Consider the following 18,757-nt stretch of genomic DNA (forward strand, 5'->3'; position numbering starts at 1 on the left):
AAGAAACTTGGTACATTCGCTTGTATATGAGTTTATTGATCAAACTTGAATCGAAACTACGTTTAAAAAGGTAACAATAATATATCTTAATTACTAGAAACTTAATTCATTTATGTAAGTTGTTGATTGATTGAAATGGTCGACTAAACAAGTTGATGAAAAAAGAACCAAAATACATAAATTTTTCTTCTTCAAGAAACAATAAGTAGTCGCGCGCCGCTTCAAGATTATTTTATTTATATTCCCGAGATCAGCTTGTGCCGTATTTCCTTTACTAAAAGTTTGTATAATTATTTCCTGAAAATCGTTCGGTATATCAAACTCTAAGGCTTCCTTAAACTTTGCAGCGTTACCTTATTCATTGATGTGTTTAGAAACTGTTTTAAAATAACTGTAAAAATTATTCATTAAACTAAACTGCGCTACAATTGCTGTTTAAAAAAAATGCCGGATATTTTATTGAGAAAAAAAAATGCTCCTTCATTTTTCCAAGAGTCTCTCAGATGAAAGTATAGTAGTGAAGAGTAATTTTTTCACACGCTTCGATAGAGTTAGTCGCTTTCGGTGCACACGAGTAAAGAAGGTGCTTCGTTGGACAAAAGAGAAATAAATTTCTTGAGAGGCCAGCCATCCTTGCCGTGATAGTGAGGAGAGGGAGGCAAGAAGGTATTCCTGGGAAAAAATGGGGTGACAATTCTTCTCTTTTAAGAGACATTAGTCGGTGCCATAGCCTCGGGCCAGTTTCGAGGTGGGAGCTGCGCGAACGTCGCTCTCAAGGGAAAAAAAAGCTTCTACACTACAAAAACCTAGACCTCGAACTCAAAAGATTTACACGACAAAGGTTCAAGCGGGAAACAGATAAAGAAAGTTACGATAATTGTCGCGTAAAGACATACTCTTTTTAAGTAAAAGAAAGAAAAACTCGAGACAAAAAAGTCCCAAGAAAAACACTGAACGAAGCGAATAAAATGGAAATTTAAAGAGTAAGAAAAAATCCATTTTTTTCTTTCAAAAGTAGTAAAAGTTTTACTTATAAAAATTGTATTTTATTCTCTTATCGTTTAATCTAAAACTGTGATCTCGAAAACTCTTGTGTTCAGAAATAAATAAAACAATTTTAAAGAAAATTTTAGAGATGCAAAAAAATGAACTTTTTGAAATTTCTTTCCCTTTTGCAGTCTGATTTCAAGTGGCGAAAAACCTTCTTTCATGTATTTTTTCTATCTTTAAAGCTTTCCTTAAATTTACTCCTACCTTTTTTCAAGACAGTCGCGGTAGGTTTCCACGACCCTATCTTTTTGTTGCTCTTCGCTGGCGCAGACTCCAGCGAAATATTCGCACACAAAACGTGAGAGAAGCCAAGCAAAAAAAATGGTTTATTTTATTGTCAAATGTCAAGCAATTCAGTGGAACCGTTAATTATCGCGATATTCGTCTTGGGGAAAAAACAAATAATTTTCTGGCGTGCTTTGAATTCTCATTATTTTAATATTTTATTTCGCTGCCTTTAATTTTCGATAATATTTAATCTTCATTTTGTTGAATTAAATTTAAAAGAGTAAAGAATGTTTAAACATTTACTCGAATCCCTACAGAGCGGGTATGTTTTTGAAACTCTTACAATTTTTACAATAATTTATATGTTCTTCCAGATGACACGTTTTTTATTTTCAGGAAAATAGCAGAGTTTCTGAAATGAAGTCATAAAAGTTTGGTCGCTAGCTTCACCTGAGTATCTGCTATAGCTTTTTATTGGATGGAATACATTTAACTTCGAGGGCACGTATCTCAAGTGAGAGCAGTTAGAAACGTGGGAGCAAATATTTTTATTATTCAAGTGTGAAATTCTAATTTTTCTCTAAGCGTAAATAAACCGAGCCCTAGAAATTTTCAAAAATGAAATAAAAAGCATTTTATTATTCGCACATAATTGCATTCGTACAAAAGTTCATAAAGTTCCTTGACGCTTTAAAGAAATCTGGCAAAGAATCGACTGACAGGAAGGAGGATGTTTAACTATTAGAAGAAGAAACCGTGAAATTGAAACTCGGATTCTCCGCTTGTAAAAGGACACTTTCAAAAAAAGACCAATACAGGAAAGAGAGGATTCGATGAGATTGCTCGGTAGAGAAATTGCTCAGGCGTTAAAGAAAATTTGATTGAAAACTGAAATCTTTCTTCCGATAATATACTGCAAATACCATACTCTGTCTATTTACACTCGATTCTTTTTTCTTCCTTCAATGTTGCCATTGAAAATATGTTTTCTCCTATTGTACGAATATAAGAATAAAAAAATGGACCGACTGAAATTAATAAACTCACTTGACAAAGTTTTTTTACTTTTTTCCACTCTTTTAATGGGAAGTAATTGTAAAATGAACTTTTCTAGTGACTTTAACTTCAAGATTTAGTAATTAGTTGATAATAATAGTTGAGTTGATAATTGAAACTCCAGAATAGAGTGGAAAATATGAAAACAGAAGTATAAACAGAAACAAACAAGGAGTGCACGCTCATGTTGTTTTAATGGACAATATCGTTTGTTTTCCGCGTATTTGTTCTCTACAATGCGCCTCTGGTGGCCTCAATATACTGCAAAATTTCCGCAAATACACACACGACATTCATGTGTCTTTTAAAATGTAGATTCGTTCAATTCAATTAATTTCTTTGCCTAAATGATCATTCTACATATTATATTGAAGCAACTCCACTTTCTTTTCTCACGCATTGACTAAAATTTTCAATTTTTAAAATCCAACTAGGTTATTGGGTTGGCTGGATTCAAATTTTTATTCAAGATTTTACAAAAATTACTTTTTACACGATAATTAAAAAGATCTGCTGCTATGGAAATTATTAAGAAATATTTTTTTTTCTCAATAACAACATATAATATAGGATTAAAAAAAATTACAAAAGATAAAAACTGCCCCCAATCCCATTTAAATTAATTGTTTCCCCTTTTTTTAGTGGAATTTCATTTATGGAGAATTTAAGAGAAGGCGGAATACATATTATTTCGTGTTTTAATTAATTTATACTTTGCAACGGACAGAAAAATTGGCGTTTCAATTCTATTTCTAGATTCCAATCTCCGAGTTTTTACAGAGCCAAAGTTCGCGAAGCCACTTTCCTGCCGTGATTTCTTTTTCTTGCAAATCAGAGCTTATTCCGTCCATGCAATAACTCATCGGTCTCGTTGCAATACATTTCCCCCGACCTTTCATACCTTCTTCAGTTTCATTTTAAACTGAAGCATTGAAGCAAAAAGAAAAATTCCTCATATTTACTTTTGTACTAAAATCTAACTCGTATAAAAGGTTTAATTTTTAACTAAAATATTAATAAATACCATAACACAAAGTCTCATGAAATTTAACTAATAATATTAAAAAATAACACATTTTCAATTCCTTTAATATGAATGTTTTACATTATTACGATAATCACATCAACTCAAGATTGGAAAACAGTATTCAACACATTTTTTGAAAGACAAGGACGTGTAAAGATTTAATGAGAAATAAATAGTTGTCTTATCAGACTAAATATATTTTAGAAAGGCGATAACCTTTATTTGCGCTTATCTTGTTTAAAGGTATTAAAAACTATATGTATGTTCACTTCAGTATACAAAGAAGATTAAGAACGTTAATATAGACATTTTCTGAATGAGAAACGAATTTTTGGACGAATTTTTGGACGAATTTTTGGAAATTATTAAAGTAAATTGAAATGGTTCATTTACATACATTATCCTGGCCTTCACCGAGAGTAATAGGTATAATTCTTTTTAAATTCTTTATATTCACTTATATAAATTATATATTAATTAAACGAAACATTTACACGTAGTTGTATTCATCATTATGTAATTCATTTAGTACAAAACATGTTGTAATTATATTTATTATTTTTTTGTATAAAATACTTGTATAACTATTTTCAATATTTAATATTACATCTATATTTTAATTTTTCCACTGTCAAAATAAGGTAATGGCCCAATTTAAAATAATACTTTTCAAAAATTCATTTTAAGGCGTGGCAATAATAATGTCGCGTTATTAAAGTTCATAAGTTGGCTTACTCTCTAAATCTGAATATGCGATTCACATTATTCACATATATATTGAAAAGTTATAAGTCGTCAATTTTCATTTATTCAGATTGAGTGAGTAATAAATTCCTGTCAATGAAAAATTTTATTTAGTCAAATGTTAATATTTTCACCTATACTGTCCATCAATTTTACAATACTGCATTATTATTATTCTTATAAGTATTATTTTTAATGAATTTGTTCTACTTATAGCTGTTTAAATCCTAATGATACAAATGTCGGCTGAATTTAAGACTCAAAGAATTATTTAAAATCGAAATATTAGTTTAACTGAATTTTAAGGCAAGAAAACGATGGAAGGAGAACGAATTTTGAATGTATTTTGAACAATTATATATCTGAAATCCCTGCGCGACAAGGCCAGAAAAGTTTTTGGGTGGAAGCGAAAACTAGATGAAGGAATTTCTCGCTGATTGCTTTTCTAACCCTTTGAGCGATTTTATGCTCCACTCAAATGGACATTTTCTCTTCCTAGCGAGAAAGCAATTAAGCTTCAGAATACTAATTTCACACATTATGCAGTCGTTGGACCAAAAACGTTGTCCTCTCAAATTAAATACTATTTTATGCGCATCAAACCTTTTCAAGATTGCAAATAATTTTTCTCAATTTAATATTGACAATTTAGTATTACACAAAATTGGATTATTGAATTTGTTCGAAACAACCAAATTTTACGGTTGAACAAAAGTTGAACAAAAGTTTGCTTCAGATGAGCAAATTCTTTCTTTAAACCCAACATCTATTAAACTGAACTAAATGTTTGTTTTTTATATCACCTAAATCTTTAAGAGACAAAAGAAAAGAAAAAATTGATAAATATTATTTTACCAAAAATGACTTGGACATCGTTTTTGAAAGGAACAAAAAACCAAGAAATGATAAATAAAATAAATTGTTTTGATAGATTAAAATTTGTATATTGTTTGACATTTATAATTTAAATAAAAATTTATTGCCCTGTCTGACGCAAATTGACTATTACTACTGATGAGAGTAAAAGTCGCCAAAATTCAAGACAATAGAAAGGTTAAATTTGAAATAAATAAAGATAATTTGAAAAGAGGAACATTTGTAATGGTGAGGGGAGGGGTAGTTCCAATTAGTGCGAAAGCAATAACATATAGGAAGTGGACTGTGGTAAAGTACCGGTTGTTTTGAGCAGCTCGTAACAGTGAAAATGAATCTCGGAAACTGGACTGATGGCTGGACCAATTGTGTTCACAGAGCCATGCAATCAACTACACACACTTTAAACTGTGTGCCACTGCAAAGGGTCATAATGATTAACCAATGAACTAAGAGCATGACACAAAGTAACTTTACTCTGCAGAATCGAACTCTCCACTATTTACTTTTGTCTTACCTCTCACTCTCTACTTATTTTCATAACTGCCACTTTGACAGTAATCACTGTCAACCTGACTAATTCTTTTTTTTATGAGGAAAAATGATAACTTATTTTGAATGCATTCGCTCGCAACGTCTGTGTATGTTTTATTTATCCCAAGAATGTGAAACTCACTCTGCCTTTCAAGTTCCATTTTGTATTTTACTGCAATACTATATAACTTTTTATTATCCTGCAGACAATTGCTCTACTATTTTAATTTTATTTCAATTGTTATTCGATGAGAAAATTAATTTACCCCTTGTCTGACGCAAATCGATCTTTACTACTGATTTACGACACTATTTTATTTTCTCTCTCTCTCTCTCTCTATAAATTATTTCTTTTCATTTTCTTGTCGATTTTTATTTCAAGTGCTTTATTATTTTATCTTTTATTTTTCAACTTTCTTTGCATATTTTCTTATACCATTTTCCTTCACGATAAAATGAGATTGCAGAAGAATACTTTTACTTTTCTTTTATTCTCCAATTTTCTTCATTTTCTCACCGATTATTATAAAAATAATATGTACAGGTAGAGGAGATTCGTTACCGCGCACGTTTGCGACGTCTGCAAGTGACGTCAAAATTGGCATGTCAGTTGTTGGGCACGCACAAGTCTGGCTGTATATAAAAAAATTCTCTTTAAAGGTGAATTATTTATTGCATTATACTAAGAAGATTATTCTCCTCGTGAACAGAAACAAGTCGTCCAATAATTCTCTTGAAAGGAGAAGGAAAAAAATCGAGGGGTATTATTTTAACATGAAAATAGATGAAAATAATATGAATAAGTGAAAAATTCACTTATAAATATAATAAGTACCGCTTAACAAAATAGCTGAAAATATAGATATTATTTACAGAATAAATAGACTTTGAATTGATTTCGGTTTGTTTTTGAAATGCAGGGTTTCAATAAATAAATATGTCTGTTCCAAGAGATCCGATACCACATTCATTTGCAGATGAAAGCGCATATGCTTCGACGGTCAGTCAATGTAAGCGTATCAATCGTTGCCAAATTGACAAATACCTAGTACCTACGACTGTTCTCAGGGGCTTATCACTAAAGCGTGAACAACCAGTGAGATTATCTAGGATTCGATTGGGTCCTTCATATACATATATATGTATACAATACCTTGATCCACACGAGAAAATGGTCGATCGCTTGATTCGAGGAGCAATTAATTTACTAAACCAATGGATCACTCTGCTCGATGAATCAAACTATAATTGAATCCACCATATCTTAATGGAAATTCTCGCGTTATTCAAATTTATTCAGATGCCGCATTTGCCAAAAAGCAATTTTACTCACAAAATATCCACTCTCTGCAATAATAGCACTGCGCGAAAGTACAAATATAAGTAAAACAGTAATAACTTTATTAATGCAAAAGTAAGAAACAAATGTTAAAAATATAATAGTGGACAATTTAATTTCAAAAAAAGGAAACTCAACTGTTTCGTAGTTCCTATTTTTCACATAAAAATCTCGTATAAATTATCATTTACAAAAAAAGACTTATCATAGCGATACATAAATGTCGCATTAATTTCCAAGAATGTTTGTTCATGTTTTTTAAACCTCAATCTCATATCACACTTTCGTTTTGTATTATTATTATTATTATTATTATTATTATTATTTTCATTATAAATCGCAATTTGCGAGCATTTTTCTACAAAGAAGGAAATAACTCACGTCAACGAATCGAAAGCGATCGAAAGTATTTTTTCTCCTTTCCCCAGTTCTTTTTCTACTCAGGAGAATTTAAGGTTTGATAAAAATTGGAGCATGAAAATTTTGAAAAAGTATTGTTGAAGGTTTCTCATGTTATGTGATTTGTTTCCAGCGTGGAAAACAGATTTCATATTTTTCAGAAAAATTCTTTTTCAAAGTTTGCATTACTTTTTAAAATCTTTATAAAGTGTAATTTTTTATTCGAGACGATAATAAAATTCAAATATGATTAATAATAAGAAAGGCAAATTTCGATTGCACTCTATTGGCTCTATTGGCTTGAATAATAGTGTAAAATATTCCTTGGGGAATTTGAGAAAGTTATTTTGCTAATTAAACTCAACTTTTTTACCATAATAACAGAATCGTTGAGACATGCATTGCATTAATGATCCAAGTGAGATTGTTGTTTGTTCGAAACATAAAACAGTATCGTTAGTGGGGGGTTGAAAATATGGCATAGAAATGCGGGATGTACCGCCACCCTGAATAGAGTTAAACAACTCCCTTAAGCAAGATATCGCGCTTCGCGTAATGCCATTGCGAACGAGAAGCAGAACAAGTTTGAATAGAGCCCGCATTCCACATCGAATACCCGAGAAACTCATTAGGGAGTTGACTCCAACTGTACACTCAACTGTTAACCAGCCACTGCACTGCTCTATTTATTTAGTATCGACGACATAAAATGCCTTTTTCCTCATTTCGTCTGCCACTTGAAATCGTTTCGTCGCAGAAAATCAATAGCCGGTCTTAAAAACGTCGCTTTCTGACTTGTCGAATTGGACAATGGCTGATGTTTTATTCTCATACCATTTGGGAGAGAAGAAATATCTTGGCAATCTGGTTAGTTAGAGCCATTATGGAAATGAACAGTAATTGAGTTAAATTTTGTAGGATAATTTCATCTCAAGCAGAAAAGAGGGGGTCATGAGGTCACAACGTTGCATAGAAACAACAAATTTCACCGCGTTTACACTTTTCCGGGCTTGCACGAGAATTGCAAACAACAGCTGGTACCCAAACCCCATTAATTTTCCTCTCCAACAACGAAATCATTTAGAAAGATTAAATATTGAGAATTTCACAACATTATATTATCCGTACACGACATGGAGACTCGAAACTGGTAGAAAACATACATTTTCTAATTCGGTTGAGTTGGCTGAAAATGCACTCAACCCAAGTTTTAGGGAGATTTTCATTTCGGTATATAAATCACTTTCCAGGACTTGCAGTCATTAAAGTCGATAATTTAAAGTTTCGCGTACACGTCATGACTCCAGATTTATTGACATAATAAGACACTTTTTAGAAAAAGTCTATTAAAAATGTTAATAATTAATTAGAATTTACCGTCTACTCTGAATGAAGGAAAGCCACTGATTTTTCACGGAAATATGTAGTAAATTCTCATTTTTAATTCTCACTTTTAGTTTAGTTTTCATTTACAACTAATTTCACCATTAGTTGAGTTATTTTGAAATAAAGATCAAATTTTCCGATTATCAATTAACAGTAGGGAGAAAATTGATCGTCATTGGAAGGAAAGTAAATTATGCTCAAAGGATCAAGGAGATTGAAAATTTCAAGCTTTATGGTTTTCAATTCCTACATATACCGAGAATTGGAATAATCGTTAATAGTAATTGCAACGATTGCAACCGATGGCCATTCAAAGTCAATGGAAAACAATTTAACTAAGGGATGTCACAACCACTACACATTTCATTGAACCGCGACCTTTATTTTAACTGCTTGCTTCATAAAATGTCAGTTAAATATAATAGCTAAATTTTAGCTGTAGTAGCCAATAATTATTAGCAATTGAGTTTAGCTGATGAAGAACTATTTCTTCTCCGTGTGCCTTTCCTCAAATTATTAGCATGGTCTCTAAAATTTGAATCTTTTTAATTGGATAATCGAAAAGAAGAAAAGTATTTGCGGTAAACGTTCAAAGAAGTGCGAAAATGTTGACGAAAATCGAAATATTGTACCTTTATCAAACTCTATCGCTTATTAGGTGTGGCTGACTCCCAAAGGACCTAACCGTGTCACTTTAGCATTAAGATCCTGTTTCCGCTTTGAATATCGACGCCTAATGGAGGCGTCGCGGCGCCCCATTCTGTTTATTCAAATTACCCAACTGGCGACCCTCATAGGTTAGGTGTACGGATCGAAAACTCACAGTAGACGCTTGATTCTTTTTACTTTTTTTAATCTTCCACTCTTCAAACTTTTTCTTTAAAAATAATCTCACGTTAAAGTTAAAATCGACAACAGATTTTTCTTTTTAAAATTAATTGCAACAAGTAAATTCAAAGAATCTGTCATCTGTAGCAAAGGTTGCAAAACAATAATACCTAAACGATTTATTATCAAATTATAAAAATATAATAATAATCGGTTCTGTTAATATATACAACTTGAGAGTCTATATATTGAAATTAACGATCCGCATAATGAAGATGAAAATGGAGAACTATAATAATAACCTTATGGAAGATAATTGTTTACTTAATAAAATATTTTATGAGCATTTACGTTACAATAGCAAATTTTTTCTATACTTTTCCTTGTAACATATTGAAGGTTGTGTGACGTTTTCATTCGTCACAGATAATACTAAAAGCAAATTTTTCTACTATATTTAAGAAAGATAATAAATATTCAGTAATTATTGAGACGTATGCAACAAAATACTCGGATTTCTCCCTTTATAAATATATTTTTATCTCAAATGAATGAGCCATCTACAAGTAATGGTGCTAATCAAGAAGAATCTTCCCATTATCTTGTTATCAATGATGAAGAACAAGATCCATCTTCAGTGGAAAATTGGATACATAGTTTGATAAGTAACAAAAATATTAATTTATCCATATATAAAAAACCTTTCATAAAATACTTCAATTGTTTAATTTTAAAAAATTGTAATTTCAAATTTAATCACTTAAATTTAAAATTTGTTTCATTCATCTCTAATTTATCACTGACAATAATTGAAATAACTGTTTTTAATAAAATTTTAATATGTTATTAAATAAAGGTATTATATTATTCAAAAGTAGAGTTTTCATATTATTTTTATAATTGAGAAATTATAACATATGCTACATATAATTAAAAATAATAATCATATATAGCTATAATAACAGATATATATTTCCTTGTAATTATTATGACTGTTTTAATTTGGAGATTTTTAAATGATTAATTTTTTATAAATTTTAATGCGAAACATTTTGTTTATCAAGACAATTATTTTTAATGTAAAATTAATAATTTAATAGATGTAACAATTAATAATCAATGAGCTCTTCAAACTGATTTTTTCCCTTTATAAAATAAAAAGCTGTAAAAAGAAAATATTTATTTAAACATATGCGTATAAAAATTTGGCTAGTTTATAACTTTTGAAAAACAAGAGAAAGAAGGAAATTTATAAAATTCATTATTTTAATCATCTAATTTTTATTGATTACTATTTAATCAGGTCTTTCAGCGCTATAGTGTCGACCAAGAGAAACTTTATTAATTCCCTATTACTCAGTCGATACTAAAATGAAGAGAAGAATTTTCACTGAAAAATTCCTTATCAACACACATTAACTGCAGATTTTAATAAATAAAACAATAAAAGAATTGGAATTGGATAAAAAAATTCCTTTTAAAATTTCATAACGAAAAGTTTAGAAAAACTTGTAATTTTCTCAAGACAGCTTATGCGAATTGAAAACTTGATAAGAGATACGCATATACATATATAGAAGTCGATCGCTGAGAAAGAAATCAATACGAATCTGGATAGAAAGAGGATTCGCTCTAAAACCGCATATAGTCAGTGCAATGAAGCCCCTTTCCTGAACACCTGCGCCAGACCTCAAACTCATTCCAGCCACGATTCTGTTCCAGGCAAACGGGTGCAAACGGGTGTAGCTCGCAACCAGAACGAGCTTTTCAAAGTTGCTCCTCTTTGCGGAAACAGCCGTTGCGGACCTCTTCAAAATTAAAGCCTCTAATACATTATTATTGCCATAATCTCAGTTGGAAAAAAATATTCTATGAACATTAATGAAAATCATTATCACGTTATTTAGCCGTTACATGATCGAAATTAAAACTAAAATTCCAAATTGTTTTTCAATCTCGGAAATAATTTGAATTTTGTAAAAATTGCTTTTCGGTAAGCAAGTTTTCATTGTCTTTAAGTTTAATGAGTACTAATTAAAATGCGAAAGTGGGGTGGAGTAAACTTGAAATTATTTGACTAGAGCATTAGAGTCTGTAATTTCAAGTTCGATCAAAGTTGTGCGAGTTCCGTTAATTAGGAGGAGCCGAAGCGCCAAACCGCAAAGCGTTGGTGAATCTCTCTCAGAGAGTGTACGCTTTTGGCAGCAACTAAGACTAAAGCTGCAATAATTATACCTACTGGTCCCAACTATCATGAGACGCTTATCGGTAGCACATTTTGATATCAGTGATTAAAAGAAGATCAAGGTCGAAAATTACCATCATTGCACGTGCAAACAAACAAATGTGTGTAGTCTGTCTTGTCTCCAAATGACAATTATTCAATATTAATAATACCTATTTCACTCATTTCATAAAATTTTAATAATTTACTAATTACAATCTCCATGAATTATTAATTACATTCATTTTTTCACAAATCACGTTTTTCATTTAGCATTAATACATTTGAAAAATATCTTCATTTCAGTGTCATTTTTATTTTGGCACAATCATTTCGAGAAAATTAAACTGTATAATTATTATTAATTACACTGTGTCTTAAATAGAAAAGAAAATTTTTATTCTTTCTATTTAAATTAGAAAACATCCCTCTTACATCATTTTTATTTCCACAAATTGAATATTAAAGAAGGATTGAAAAAAGAGTAGACAGAGTGCATCAGATTCCATATAAAAAAATTTATAATTGCAAGGATTTCGAAATGATGTAGAAATAATTGTCAACCATTAGAAATATATGCAATAAATTATGATAAGTTTCGAATCACATCATATTGAGAGCTATATGTATAATAATGCGTGCGCACAATTTTAAATTCAAATTTAATGAATTTTTAATTTTCTTCATTTTACAACTGGTTTTCATGATTATTTATATCGAGAATTATTCATTTATCAAACAAGAATTACGATACAAAGTTGGATAATAGTCCAGAGAAACAATTTGAATATTGTAATTGAAAAAAAGTCTTTTTAATTGAAAAAAGAGGGCTCAAATTTATTACTTTTAAAAAATACTATCATTGCATTGTTTAAATATTTCTATTTATAAAAAAAGATTTTGTTCTTAGTATAGCCATAAATAATGTTAAAGAAAAAAGTAAATAAAAAATTTTAAAAATGGAACTGTTTTTATCATCATCATCATCATCATCATCACCGCCGTGTAATTCAGATAACAAACGAATAATTTATCAGGAAAAAAATTTTTGTAACAAATCATGAAAATTTATGTTGTTAGTTTGCAAATCCACAAAGATATTAAGTAATTTAACTTTATAATTAATTAATTAACATAATTAATTTTTAACATTTTATTTTATTTTAAATATATAAACATATTTAATGAGTGTTTAACAACTCTTTCACAATATAAATTTATAACCAACAATAAAAAAGACCCTAATTAAAATAATGATCATTTATTAGATGAAATTAACAAATTTAAATTAATATCTTTATAAAGCTTTATAACCATATAAAACTACCATTGAATATAAATGACAACATTTATATATGTAACCGATAAATGTAAGTATATTAAAAATTCATAAAATTATGTGATTTTTTAAAAGTACCACGTTTATGATAATTCTTTAATTTTTCATGAGGAAATTGGGAAACTGTAAGCGGATGAAAACAAAATGAACTGAACAAAGTTTTTCCCCGCTAACGCACTTGAATAAAGAATAATGATAAAAAAAATGTGTATCTACTTAAAAGACGAATCAAATAAAAATGACCGTAACAATTGAATCATTTGACCCATGTTTATTGATAAGTCTGTCACTCGCGTGCCTGGGAAATGTGCCAGTGTGCCTAGGTTTTATGAACAGGCTTGTTCTCGCCTTTGCAAAATGTCAGTCAATCAAGACATTAGTTTTTCTTAATCATTCAAACGGTAGCGACGCAAAAATTTTCATTTTCTTAGCCTCCTTATTTTTATTTATTTATTTCTAACTCGTTATTTATAAGTAGATAAAAATTTCACCACTTTCCCCTCTAAAATTAAGCTATTTACAATATATCCAGAACGTAATTAAAACTGAACATCTGAAAATAGTAGTGAATAACCTAATTTGTGATTCGCATCCGGATGAAAATTTTGGCACCTTATCAAACTCGAAAAGTGTTTACATCAAGCTTAATTATCGAGAGATAAACTTTGACAGTTTTTTACTTGTTCATTTTTATATTTTTATTCCCTGCTTCATTCTATTGATAAATTTTTGTTCATTTTCATTTTGGAATTGAACTAAAAATTTTGGATATGGTATCTGGAAAAAGTGGAAATGGTCCTTGGGTAATTGGTGAGGCACTGATGTGATTGTGATTACATAATGAGATTTATTTATAATTTTAGAATTCAAAAGAGTAGCGTGCGCGTGGTGTGAATATTTGATGCGCAAAATTTATAAAGTTTATTTCCTTTCATAGGTGAAAATGGAAGAAACGATGAATCTCACGATTATGAGCAAGCAATTTCCGAATCTGGTGAGTGATTTCTTAATTATTAAATTATATATTCATTTTCATAACTACTGTTGATAAAATGAAAATACAATTCAAAAGATACAGGTTTCAAAAAATATTACAAGTATAGATACTTGAAAAAAAATAAATTAAAATTGAAACATAAACTAGACTGTTCTTACTTGACAGTATAACCTGGGGCTATTGCTCTTTTCCATATAATATACATTCATGTAATACAGTAACGTATAATTATAAATTCGCAATTCTGAAAAACATTGAAATAAAGGTCAGAAGATAATATGAAAATAATAATTATATTCTGAACTAGTTATACTTCATTTATTAGCTCATTTTGAATAATATTAAAAATAGAAAACATATTTTACCATGAGAGAAAAATGAGTATAAAATTGTATAAATATAGAAAGAAAAAAAAGAATGACAATAACTAAATATTTAATAAAGAATATTTAATTTCCAAGTGAACTAAACATTTTACTTTCATGACGGTTTTATAAAAAATTTATGGTCTTTGATATCTAATTCCAAGGTTATGGATTTTACAACATATTGCTGTTATTGGCTTTTCTACCAGCTGGATGGTCAGCTGTATTTGACACAACGAGTTCAGCTTTCATCTTGCCCGCCGTTGAGTGTGTTTTTGATCTCACTCTTTTTCGAAAGGGTGTCCTAGTATCAATTGTTTACATGGGTAAATAATATATTTTTAATACACGAAAACCCTGCTAGAATTTGTCTTTAAAGAAGACTGTTTTTTAATTATTAAAAGTACTGCAATCTTTAAGATCGTCTTTAGATAACTTTTGTCTACTCACATGCAGACATTTTGCTAATTTTATTTTAGCATCATTTACTGATTTTAATCTTAAAACTTATACGCCCCAGGTAGCATGAAATTTCAATTCAGTAATAACAATAATAATATTCGTTGAAGCACGATTGAAAAGTTATACCTCACAACAATAGAAAATGTTTTCGGAAAATAAAATACTATATAATAGTCAACAATCATAAAACTATAGCAACAATCATATATTTAAACTATTCTACATTATTAAAACTATGAAAATTTCAAACAATCAAAAGACAATTATTTTGAGTTATTTATATTATCTGAAAACCATCAATTAGAGAGTTTAGAGGAAAAATATAAAAATCAAATTTAAAGAGTGCGCGTGACAAGTTTTACGCTCAACATTTTTACGACAATAAAAGTTCTGGATATTGTGATGAACAACAAATATTTGCAGATCGTGCAAAAAGTGTATGACTTAATTTAAGTTGTATGTCGCGTACATATATCACAGTTTTTTTTCCATTTTTTCTTTTTCGAGAACACATCAAAAATTGTATCGTAAAAGTAGCACTTTCAAGTTAGCTTCAACTTTAATAAACATGATTCACCTCTACTCGGTAGAAAAAAAAGTGTCGTCAACTCTCCTTTAAAGTCCCATTTTTATGTTGCATTTATATATTACATGTCTCCCCCTTAAACACTTATAAATAAATGTTTCATATTAAATAGTTAGTTTGGAAAAAACTATTAACATAAAAAATGTTTGAAGGACAAGTGTTATTTTTTTGAAATTATTAGGGATAATTGTGTCGGGAATCCTGTGGGACTTTATGCTGCAAGACTCATTGATAAATCATCTAGGAAAGCGAAATTTACTCTTGTTAGGATTACTGGTCGATTCAATTTGCAATGTAACAAGTGCATTTGTCGACTCTTACTATATGTTTCTTCTACTGAAATTCATCAGTGGCGTAATGTACGTAGAAAAATCGTAAAATCAATTATAAAATCTTGTTTTATGTTTAGAAAAAAAATTTAAATTGAAATAAGATCAGCAATTCTCTTATTTTAGTAAAATTTGGTACTAAAGTAATATAATAGTTTTAAATTTAATTTAATGCAACGAGAAAATTATATGCATTTTTTATTGAAATTGATAATTGTGAACTAATTTTTTGTGCAACTAAAAGTATTTGATTGTTTTAAAAATATACAGAGCTTGATAAAGAAAATATGTTTTCAGTGTTGGTGGACCATTCACAATACTACTGCCGTATTTGGCAGAATTTCATGCCCCAAAATATCAACCGCAATTTACAAGATGGGCCGGATTTATTTTCGGAATATCTCTCATGATTCCAGCAGGTATAATCAATTTATTACTTATTTTAATTAATTTACAATAATTAATAATGGTTATCATTCAATTAAATTCGAATGAAAGCATTATTTTGATTAAAAAATAATTTTATCCTTTTTCGCAGCTCTCGCATTCAACGTTTTGCCATACAGCTCACCATTTTCTTTCGAAATTTCTGGTCAAGTTTTTGCAACATGGCAAGTTTACCTTTTAATCTGCTCAGTTCCATCAGTTATTGGTCTAATAACAATGGCATTTACACCGGACAGTCCAAAACTCTTTATGTCCGATGGTAGTTACCAAAAAGCACTAAAATCATTAAGAAAAATTTATTCTATGAATACGTGGAAGTCTCCGAAATCGTACCCGGTAATATTTGTATTTCACTACAATATATGATTGAGTAAGCAAGCCAGTTCAGTTATCAGCAATGATTGAGGAACCTCGACCATTTGTTTATTTTTAATCCAAAATCAAATTTTTAATATAATTTCACTTGTCAACAAAAACAATTTTTGATAAGTAGTAATTTTTTAATTATTTGCAAAACAGGTCAAGGTACTGAGAGTGAAAGAGACACAAACGCAACAAGAAGATGCTGACCTGACAGTCAAGAATCAAATTCGAAAATCTTGGTCCAATGCAAAAACACTAACTTCAATGCAATATTTATCGCCTTTATCTATTCTCATTTTTCTTCAGTTTGGAAGCATGCTTGGGTACGTTTTAATTATTTTTTTAAATTTAGTTTCAAATCGGATTCAACTGCAAATTATTTGAAACGTAAATAAAATTTCATAATATTTTAATATTAAAATAAGTTCGTATTTCCTGATAAAGCTAATTGGAATGTTTACCGTAATGTTGTTTGAAATAATATTTTAGTGTGAATTTTGCATGTGACATTTAGTCATTTGCAATTAAATTTTAGCGAGATTCGCAACATTTGCGCAAAACGACACATGATTTGCTGACGCGGTCGGTGCTTACAGGTTAAACACCATGAGATTATGGGTGCCGCAACTTTTCATCATGCTGAATAATTTTGGCAGGAAATTCCGTCATGCATATCCGTCAAATGAGACACTCACCATGTGTGAAATGTTAGTTCCAACTAAATTTCCAATGTCTCATCTGATCCAAAATTACAGCACCCACTCGCAGTCGTGTGCACCGGCAAGTAAATTGAATATGCATTTTATATTCACTCCTAAAAGAAATTTATCAATAAATTTATCTGGCATTTATTTAATGTGAAAACACATTTAATATTGTGTTTCACTTTCATTTGACAGTCTCACATCGAGGCTGCTGTGTACATTAATTCAACGATTATTGCAATGTCAACCGTGGTGTTTGCCTTTCTCGCTGGATTTATAATGACCTCTCGAAGGAGAATAGAAATTATAATGCGTGAGTCGACTTTGTTTAAGAACCTAAATCATTGTTTGAAATTGATTATAATAGTTATATAATAATCCGACGTTTCCAGTTTTCACCTTTATAGTCTCGATTGTATGCAGTTTTGGCGTCAATTGGGCAGAGCTAGTGCCATGTATGTTGACGTTATCTGCAGCCATCGTTGTTACGATGAGAATCGCTGGCAACATCGTTCTAGCGGTGAATGCTCAAGTAATACCAGTGCCATTAAGGTAATTAATTAGATGTCAAGAAATAAATTAACTAATTAAAATTGTCTCTTCTTTTACTATGTCCGCACACTAAATGTCACTAATAATTAGAAATTAGCATGGACCTCAACTGGCAATGTGCAAATTATAAAAGTCATATATAAAAATTATGTTTGGCAAAGTCCATATATTCATATAACACATTATCATATAAAACGATCGTTTCGGATTTTCATCTTTCAGATCTACCGCAGTCAGCATTATCAATCTGATAGGAAATTTCGCCGCTGTCATTGGCAATTTCGCATTTTCAAGCCTCCTCGATGCCGAATGCGTCGCGGCATTCATGTCCATTGGATGTTTAATGCTTGGTATATATTCAATCAGATTATTTTCCTTTCCTTAACTCTCTACACCTATATTTTTATTTTTTTCTCAAATGTTGATTTTTATTTTAGCTTGCGCTGCTATTGTCTTTGTTCTACCAAAACCTTCGAAACCACCTGAAATCGTTTCAAGTGCCGATGAAGAAAGATATTGACATTCTTAAAAAAAAGTCAAGTTAATTTTATAAGTAAATAAAAAAATGACAATCAATGTGATTTGTACTAACAAATACGGACGTGCAAAGTATTATATAATTAATGTAGAACCAAAATGTGATTTAGAATCCGAAATCGGATTTTCGTATAGACTACATGTGATTTTGTATAAACAAATTTATATGAAAGATAGATCAATTTAATTGATGATGGTGAAAATTTTTAATTTGAAATCTTTCAACATTAAATTCTCTAATTTCCAAGTAAAAAGATTTATTTATTATGTAATTGCAAAATATATTTTTGCATTTAATTTAATTTTAATATAATTATGTAATTCTATATTTTAATAAAACGAACAATATTTTCTAAGATCAACTGTTATAAAAATGTAATTCACATTG

At 29.8% G+C, this 18,757-nt stretch overlaps 1 protein-coding gene across 5 annotated transcripts; it reads left to right on the forward strand.

The window, feature by feature from the left end:
* The first annotated feature begins 3,631 nt into the window (after positions 1 to 3,631).
* Positions 3,632 to 18,643, forward strand: LOC122499442 (synaptic vesicle glycoprotein 2B-like). Of its 5 annotated transcripts, none has more exons than XM_043607805.1 (12): positions 3,632 to 3,787; positions 13,965 to 14,021; positions 14,554 to 14,715; positions 15,619 to 15,796; positions 16,064 to 16,185; positions 16,305 to 16,549; positions 16,733 to 16,899; positions 17,173 to 17,356; positions 17,476 to 17,593; positions 17,673 to 17,832; positions 18,055 to 18,182; positions 18,270 to 18,643. In XM_043607805.1, exons 1-12 carry the CDS (start codon positions 3,742 to 3,744, stop codon positions 18,350 to 18,352), a joined length of 1,650 nt encoding a protein of 549 aa, XP_043463740.1. In that variant the 5' UTR covers positions 3,632 to 3,741; the 3' UTR covers positions 18,353 to 18,643. The 5 variants fall into 5 exon arrangements, with proteins under 5 accessions (XP_043463740.1, XP_043463742.1, XP_043463738.1 ...); XM_043607803.1 differs by lacking the exon at positions 3,632 to 3,787 and adding an exon at positions 9,883 to 10,129; XM_043607804.1 differs by lacking the exon at positions 3,632 to 3,787 and adding an exon at positions 13,175 to 13,428.
* Positions 18,644 to 18,757: the final 114 nt, after the last annotated feature.

This window comes from Leptopilina heterotoma, unplaced genomic scaffold (genome assembly GCF_015476425.1).
Source record: "Leptopilina heterotoma isolate Lh14 unplaced genomic scaffold, ASM1547642v1 Lhet_167, whole genome shotgun sequence".
NCBI classification, from domain to species: Eukaryota; Metazoa; Arthropoda; class Insecta; order Hymenoptera; family Figitidae; genus Leptopilina; species Leptopilina heterotoma.